At 39.0% G+C, this 9279-nt stretch overlaps 1 protein-coding gene across 1 annotated transcript; it reads right to left on the bottom strand.

Moving 5' to 3' along the window:
- Window positions 1-7173: 7173 nt before the first annotated feature.
- LOC141813901 (1-acyl-sn-glycerol-3-phosphate acyltransferase-like) lies at window positions 7174-9019 on the bottom strand. The gene is made up of 5 exons (XM_074701900.1): window positions 8673-9019; window positions 8190-8339; window positions 8010-8108; window positions 7829-7921; window positions 7174-7573 (listed from the first exon to the last, which is right to left on the bottom strand). Exons 1-5 carry the CDS (start codon window positions 8997-8999, stop codon window positions 7337-7339), a joined length of 906 nt encoding a protein of 301 aa, XP_074558001.1. The 5' UTR covers window positions 9000-9019; the 3' UTR covers window positions 7174-7336.
- Between the last annotated feature and the right edge of the window lie 260 nt (window positions 9020-9279).

Here is a 9279-nt window from a genome sequence, read left to right as displayed (position 1 = left end):
ACTCCAGTATAACATTCAGCTTGAATAAATCCATTTTCTAATCTATTGTATATCCAAGCTTTATTCATATACATTGTAACCATATACAACAATAAATTTTCATTGAATAGAAATAATATGTTAAACTAAACTTGTAGATAGTTTAAACAAATTCTTAAGCACTCCGACTTAATACTATCAATAACATTTAAACTTAAAATAATCGTTCAGTATGAGTTTGAACCTTAATATTCTGGCCAGGCAAGGAAACAAGTACAAGATCATGGCCTACCAAGCTACCATGCGGCTAAGCTATATAAATTTTAATTAAATCACTAGAACCTACACGATGTGTTTTTATTTTTGACAAGGTTAATATTATCCTATTTATGTTAAATTTGTAAGTCTATCAAATAATAGTTAATATTAACCTTTTTAAATTTATATGTCCAGTAAATTTGTAAGTCCAATAAATTTGTATGTCCAATAAATTTTTAAGTCCAAAAAATAAAAGTCAATATTGGTTAATAAGTAACATGATATTTAAAAAATAAGAGTGAGAAAAGAAAAAAATTATCCTTCAAGCACTCTGCTAAATTATATGCACCAACTTTAAATTAACAATACTTATTATAATGTTGGTTGTATTATAATAATGAAAGGGTTCTACTATTCTATAAAAATTAATGATGAAAGGATTGATCAGGTTATATGGGGAGGTCGAGCTCGTGGTCAACAAGTTATTCTAAACATAAGTTCTACTTTGGTATCGTACACCGACAATCACATATTAATCATATAATTCAAATTCAACAACAAACTTTATAATCATCTAGTGTCAATACAAATGGCAGAAAAAATAACATTTAGTGTCAATATAATCATCTAGTGTCAATACAAATAACAAAGTGATATATACTATAAATGGCTAAAAAAATAGCACTTACAATATAAATTAAAGAATAAGCTCGGAGTCTCTCGAAGGACGCCTCTTGGATAACTACGGGGAGATAAGTTTCATATTAAAATAAACACAAGTACACTAGGTCTTAAAAACCCTAAACCTTAAGATCCTATCCTACGTGCACACACGACATGAAGAAAAAAGATCGGACGAGCTCGCTCAGGCCAGGCCCGACCACAACGAGCTCGGCCAAGCCTGGCCCGATGTCGCTGAACTCAACTAGGCCTGCACAGACACTAGCGAGCTCGGCCAAGCTCAGGTCGACGCTGACGAGCTATGTTAGGCCTGAACAGATGTCAATGAGCTTGGCTAGGTTGGACCCAACCCCGACGAGCTTAGCCAGGCCAATCTTGATGTCGACGAGCTCAGCTAGGTCGGGCCCGACCTCGAAGAGCTCAACCAGGCTGACCCCGATGCTAGCGAGCTCAGCCAGGTCGAGCCAAACCCCGACAAGCTCGACCAGGCCATCCTCGACGCCGACAAGCTTGGCCAGGTTGGGCCTGAACCCGGTGAGATTGGCTAGGCCAAGCTTGACGTCAATGAGCTCGCCAAGGCCGGGCCCGAAGTCGGCCAGGTCACCCAAGCCTATCCCAAGGTCGGCGAGCAAGCCCAGGTCAACACTTAGTTTTAGTAAACCTAACCACGTATCCAGAGTCACACAGTTGGCTAATACTTAACAAATTAAATTCAAATTGGTCGACTAAAAGAACTTTGTGAATCATAAAGTTTGAGTCTAGTTCAATGTTATCTAATCCGATTATCTTAAATTTTTTATTGTTTTCGAAGGCAACGGATCTTAAGTTCTTGAACTTTAATTTTGTAAACTTTGATCTGTCCTCAGTCATGTGTTTGGAGCATTCACTATCCAACATCCATTGATCCAAATCTTTGTGTTCCTACATATAAGATACTTGGTTTGGATCCATTGTGGAGTTAAAAAGTAGATCGATCTTACCTAGTTTTCATCTGACCCATTTTTAGATGATCATACAGTTAATTCTATGGGTTGTGTGAGATGGTTCTCTATTTTTATCTTAATTAAAATAATTAGTTATTATCTAATATTTGATTAACTTTGGGTTAAATTCAAGTTTAACCTTTTGACTTACTAAATATGTATTTCAAAAATCAGCTTCCAGGCGGTGGCGAGGCGTAAGGGCCTTTTTGGTTATTGGAGTAATGACCATTTTTTAAGACAAAGTTGATTCAAGAAATTGTATATTTAGCTGATCTAAGGAGAAACTTTGATCTAACTAGTCTATGATTAGATAAGGTAATTTCGATTACTTCCACTCAGCTAAGTGAATCAATTAGGGCACTCCTTACCCCACTTGACAACTTAAACTGGATTTTCCTAACGTACTATTGTCTTAACTTACCTTGGTACTAGGTTAGACAAGTGTTAATCAAATTTTGTGTCCTTACCTAGCCTAGGTTCAATCTAAGAAAAAAAATAAGAAAAATAAAAAATAAAAGATTAAAACAAATAATTCTATTTGACACGTAAGATTTTAGATCCCCTAGATTATGACCCCTATTAGGTTTGATCAAATAATGTACTTGATCCTTAGAGACCCAGTACTGGTTTGGTCCAACTGGATTAGTCAGGTTGGACTTAGGAACACATGCTTGGACTTGTGGTTTCTTAGGTCGATTCAGTAAAGACATGTATGATCTATGTTTGATTTTGTGTTCAAGCCCAGATTTGTTGTATCCAACTCTTTGAGTTTCAAATATCATGTCAAGATACTTGGATCCCAAAGCAAACTTTTCCAATGATCTTTTCTGATCATCAATTTGAAGTTTCAACTTGGAATTTTCTTTCTCAAGTTTGACTTGAGTTGAGTTTCTAACTTAAACATTTTCAGTTGGTGACCTGAAGTTGACTTTCTCCTTAAGGAGAGCTACATTCTCTTGGAGAGATTCAACTTGAGCACTGGACTTAGTTTCTTAGTCAGACTGTAGATAATTGAATATAAATTTTCCATACTTACAGAGGTTGTTGGTCCTTCTGAAACAGATATGGATCCGTCGCTTGTACTTGAGTCGTTGCTTGAGTTTATCTCCATTTCAGCTGGTTTGTCTCGAGCTGGGAGAGCTAGAAAACTGGTGTTAGCGTCCTCCTCTGGGTCCTCTAAAGATGACTTATCCCAGGTAGCCTTGAGCGTCTTCTTCTTGGTCTTGCGCTCTTTCTTCTGATTAGAGCATTCAGACTTGAAGTGACCTTTCTCCTTGATCAGTAGCAAGTGAGTTCTGTCTTGTTGGTAGGTGGTTTGTTGGAGTTAGCTTTTTGTACCACCTTTTTCATTTCTGATCTTCTAATTCCACACTTCTTCCTTAGTATTTTCCAAACTGGATTTACTAGTTCAGTGGTGATTCGTTGGATTCTTCCTCTATTTATCTCTTGGACTTTTTCTCCTCGATTTGACTTGCAATAAGAGCAATCCCTTTCTCGATCGGATTGGCGTTAGTTTGCTCGTGTAACTCAAATTTAGAAAATAACTCATCAAGCTTAATTTTTGAAAGGTCCCTGAAGACCTTGTAAACATTAACCATGGATGCTCACAAAGTGTTCCTACGGAATGCTTTCAGTACGTACCTTATTATATCCCGATTTTCAATGGGTTGACCGATTGCATGGAGACCATTTAGCAAGTCTTGGATGCGCGTGTGTAGTCCACTAGCGAATTCATCTTCTAGCATTTTGATGTTGTATAGCTTATTGAGAAGGAGATCGCGCTTGCTAACTTCCGTGTCGAGCGTCCCTTCGTGGAGTTCAATGAGTTTGTCCCACAGATCTTTGGCACTTATGAATGGGTCAACTCTGTTGAGCTCTTCTTTGGTCAACCCACACTGGAGTGTCTGGGTTGTCTTGGCATTGGCTTCGATCTTTCTCTTGGTAGTCGCATCTCATTTCTCACATGATTGCGGGAGGCCATCGTTGTCGGTCGAAATTGAAAAATTGGTTTGAATCACTATCAAGGCCCATGATCAAAAGATCATTTCTGAAGGGCAATCAACTAAATAACTCCCTTCTTACGAGAGAGAGTTAGCGCTTTACAAAAAGTAGGACCAGTAATAAGTAAACTGACTTAGAAATTTAAGAACAAACTAAAGTGCAAATGATTATACCGATAGAGTAAAGATGTGTAGATTCTGATGCAACTCTTCAGCGTGACGACAGTGTTCCTGGTTGAAGATTCATGTGTAGACTATCGTCATTTGATTGCAGATTCATTCTCCAAGAGCTCTCCCTCGAGGCTTTTTTATTGGGTTATCCGAGCAGTTGGAAGTCTTTTCAGGCACCTCCACATTGTCTGTCGATCTACTATCGATGTTGCTGACTTGGCACTTTCAGGCGCCTCTATGCTGACTTGGAGATTCTGGATCAACTTTGACTTCGCAATGCCTTATCCAGATCAGGTCGCCTGGAACCAATTGAGGTGCTTAGAAGCTGAGATGTCCCGACCATTGAGATTCTGCCACCTCACTGCTTCGCTAGCCCTATTCCGCAGACATCTAATCGCCTGAAACCAATCCGAACGCCTAGAGGTCTGGTCACCTGGATCCATATAAGGGTGCCCGAAACACAAAGTTTCAGCCCCTCCTTTCCTGTATTACAAATTAGTGCAAAACACAAATATAACAGGAAAAGACACAGTTTAGATAAACTATTTTAGTGTTGACTTCAGGTTTTCAGTGAAATCCTAGGTCAGACCGACGCTTACTGTTTCCCTTACTGGGAACGCACCCTCACCCACTCCATTCGAGAGAATTTATCTCATGCCAACCAAGTCCTCTAGACTTGTTGGCTTTTGCTTAGCCTTGATCCTCGACTCCCAAAATTTCTACTGCTAGACATCCAGTCCTTCAAACCTACCTAGTCTTCCACCTGGTGCACTTGATTTGCCACTTTCTGCCTAGTCCTCCTGACAAGGACTTCCTTTCCTAGTCCTCCAAACCAGGTCTTCCCATCTAATCCTTCGGATTAGGTCTACCCAGCCTCCAACTAGGACTTCCACTGCTTAGTCTCACCTAGGACTATCCTGTGCCTAGCCGCAACTAGAGCTTTCCTGTGCTATCTGCACACTTAGTTCAACTCATTAATAAACGTCATACACTTAACTTAAACTTTTTGTCATTAACAAAACTTAGGTTCGATCATCTAGTGCTACCTGCACCAACAAAATAGGCTACGCATATGACTTATAAGCCAAACTAGATTTGTGAGCTTCTTTATAAACATACATCCGATATAATAAATGATTTTCCTTTGGGCCAATCATCTTTAGCATAGATATACATCCATATACACAAGTACCCCAAGCCTTCCTAATAGTTCTCGCTTTGGCGATAGTATTAACTCGACTAATAGCAAGTGCAAAGAAAGTTACAAGAAAACTGCTAAAAATGCAACTAATTAGATATCAGTCAATTGTATTAGATATCAATCAACTGATATTGCCAATAGTTGCCTATGTAATGTCATCAATTGACTGATACCCTATATGTGCCAATTCTTGAACACAATAGTCGATTGATGCATTTATTAGTTGACTGCCTCACAGTCGTCGATTCTACAAGTTGAACTAGAAAATACTTGTGCACGAGTCATCAAGCAACAGTCGATTGGTAACAATCAACTGATGATAATCATTCAAATGCTCTAGTCGAGTTCAGATAACATTCTGTTTACGATTTCTCAAACATCAATCGACTGAGACTTGATAACAATCGATTGATGGAATCAGTTGAATGCTCCAATCGAACCTGATAACATTCTGTTCGTGGTTTGAGCACATTAGTCGACTGGGACTTGATATCAATCACTGATGGAATCAGTCCAGTGCTCCAGTCGAACCTGATAACATTCTGTTCATGATTTCCAACACGTCAATTAACTAGGACTTATTAGCAATCGATTGATAGAATCAATTAAATACTCCAATCAAACCTGATAATATTTTGTGCCCAACCTTATGAGCAATAGTCAACATAGATCTTATAGTAGTTGACTGATAATACCCATCGTTGCTCCAGTCAAATCTAGATACCCTTCTATTGGCGATTTCGAGCACATCTATTGACTAATATAATTAATCGAATGCTCCAATCGAGTTTGATATCATTCTGTTCTCGAATTTCTTGCTAATAGTCAATTGATATTCCTTAGTAGACGATTGATAGTCAAAAGATTTGATTTTTGTTGCTCGCACGGGACAAATTCAGCTTGAGAATAGCGGTGGAAAACCTAATTTCACCATCGTTCTTCGTGTTCTTTGCAAAATAAAGTGAAAAACTCAAAATATAGAAAAAACGTAGCCTATCCAATGCTATAATCGACAGATATATATTGATTCATCCATCCAAATAGAATCAAATGCAAAATCGATATATATTTTCTAAATCATTGAAAATAATTATTACGTCTTAAAAGACGATGATAAACTAATCCTAAACTCTGATACCAATGGAAAGCATAATGATACATTGAAACGAAAGCTTATGATGCATCATAGGATCTAGTTATCATTATCTATAAGGTACATTGGATAGAAATCGAAAATTGAATGTAATGGCAATCGAAAGGCTGACCTGAATCGAGAGCCAATACCATTATATCTTACTTGTCACCGGAGAGCTTCCTGTAATGCAACAGAAGTCTTTCTATAGAGATTGGGCAACAATCCGTAGTCCTTCTCAATGGAGAAGAGAGGAGGAAAAAGAAGCTCTTGATCAAGACCTCAAGATCAAGGGCAGAGCCATGTTTATAATTACCCGGGCTATAGCCCGGGGGTCCGACAGCGACAAGAAGAAAAAAACTTGGATTTAGGGAGGGGAGAAAAAAAAATAAAAGATAGCCCGGGGTATACCGTCGGCGTAGTCCAAGAGTTCGAATCAACCCGAGTAAATCACCTGGGCTCGCTCCGCCATTGCTCAAGATCATGCCCAAATAAATCAAGACTTCTTCTTTATATATCGGTCCATCTTGCAAGAACTATCCACATAAAACCTTTATCCATTAATAGCCCATTAATATTAACGAACTAGGTTGACAAATTTACACATTGAATCCACATCCAATAATCTAAATCCTTATTCATGCTACAAGCATTAAACCAATTGAGATTTAATTCCTTAATGACAATTATTATTAATGTTAATTCAAGTATAAGCCCATTAAATGGAGATTTAATCCTTTCAGAAGGATCATATAAACAATCACAACAAAATTAAAAGAAGTTTTAGATTTACTTTGGAAACAACTTTACAATGATGTTTCACCATATAACTATAGATCTCTATATAATGTACGACATACAAAACTAATTGCACATATTCCTGCTACTACATTTGTTTCTTCACTTCATAATTATATTGTTTTGAGTTTGCTCATGTCAATGGCTTCTGAGGATCCGGCAAGTGTTGGACATATAATTTGTGTATCATCTCTATATACTCGTTCATCCTTTCTTCTTCCCAATCATCTGTTTTTATTGGTGGAAGGTACTTCACTGTGATTGGTGTGGGTCTCACCCTCAAACTGTTCTTCCTCCAAGCGAGATGCGTACCGGTGAACACCATTGGCACGATAGGCAATCGCGTTTGAAGTGCAATGTGCATGAAGCCCTATATGGAAGAAAGATTGACAACTTAGCAGATGAAATAGACATTGAGGGTGTCATATTTTGCAAATCGAATCATCTGCTGGGCATGCTGAAGATTAACATATCAGCACATACGGTTTTGCTTACTTATTTGGCTCAAGTGCAAGATCAAGATATCACTCTCTATCCTCAATGGAGAGATAAACTTGATTCCAAATAGTTGAGACTAAATGCATGCCATGGACCTTTGATGGCTCCATATTTGAGACTAAATTACCTTCTTAAATGGAAGAAGCCTCCCTGATCTCGAGCGGGTGCCTTCAGGGAAAATGATCAGCGACAAGTTGTTCTTCTTAATGGCACTAGCAATCTTGGAACAAAATACACATCAACAAAACAACATTTGTTTGTTTAAGGAAGTACCAAGCTATTAGTAATTAAGTGAACAAACCAACAACCTCTTTCAATGATTGAATAGCTGCAGCTGGGTTTGATCGATCGATTCGGAAATGGTTCGCCAACACATAAAGTTGGCCAAATAGTGGATACCAAATGATCTGAAGAAGAAGAAGGAATATCATATCAATTTCAACGGAAAAAGGTACTGATGGCAGTTACATTCAGCTTCTCTAATGTACCTCTTTCTTGGCTATGCCAACAGTTCCAGTTGGGGTCAGCCACATGACAAGAAAAATGTCTATCGGCGATGCGTGATTGCAGATGTAGATAGCCCTTGTGTTGGAGAATTCAGACCCTTCAACGATCATGGGATTCCCTAAAATCCACATCTACAAGTAGAATTACAGTACTTGTCAAGTAGACTTAGAAATAACAGAACATCCCTTATGTTAAGGAAAAGAACAATATCCAATCCAATGATTGCAATTACATAAAATAGTTTAAGATTGATTTCCAGCACATTACTTTGATTCTCCATTGCCAGACTTGTTACTTCTACAGTATGTTAGTAGAAAGCCTTAAGCAACTGTTCTTGAGTTCTAAAGGTAAAGATTCAATTCTGTAGGAAATTCCCGATCATTCACGTTCTTGTTCTCGAACCAGAAGACAAAGCACTAAATTGCAAATTCCTTGATGTTTTGTTTTTTGGTTTTGTTGATTACCATGAGGCGGCCGGTGAGGTGGCCCCAGAGGTTGCCCTGCCGGATCCTCTCGTACGGCCACGGCAACAACAGGAACATGATCACCGCCCACACGATCGTCGTCGCCATCATCGTCACAAAGCAGGCCACGATGCGGACCACCGACAAGCCAACGGTGGCCCACCCCGCGTCGTCGTCGTCGTCGTCGTCGTCGTACTCCCATCCGCCGCCTCCCTTTCCCACCTCCGGGCGCCCTGCCACCTCTGCCTCCGGCGGGAGCTCTTTCTTCTTGCGCTCCAGCGACGGCAGCGCCGCCCTCAGCAGCGAGCTCACCAGTGAGTAGTCCATCGACGCCGACAAAGAAACAGGACGCGAGAAAAAAAGCGGAGAAGCAAAAAAGTCAGAGTCGAGCCAATAATATTCAGATTCTCAAATTACACTTCGCCCCATACTTCTTTCATGTATTTGAAGAAAACTCTCAAACTTTCAAGTAATTTGGCCCAAAGCTTTAACTCTTTTATATATATATATATATATATAATTTTGTTATGCGCACATCTATCCTGTGTGTGTGGAATGTCTGTAAATGCATTAAAACTTATGCCTAAAGGCGTACAGATCAATTGTT

This window comes from Curcuma longa, chromosome 20, assembly GCF_044706935.1.
Source record: "Curcuma longa cultivar G26 ecotype Majalengka, Jawa Barat chromosome 20, ITB_CL_G26_1.1, whole genome shotgun sequence".
NCBI classification, from domain to species: domain Eukaryota; kingdom Viridiplantae; phylum Streptophyta; class Magnoliopsida; order Zingiberales; family Zingiberaceae; genus Curcuma; species Curcuma longa.
Note: the sequence above shows the minus strand (reverse complement) of the source record. Positions and strands in the feature narration are given on the sequence as shown.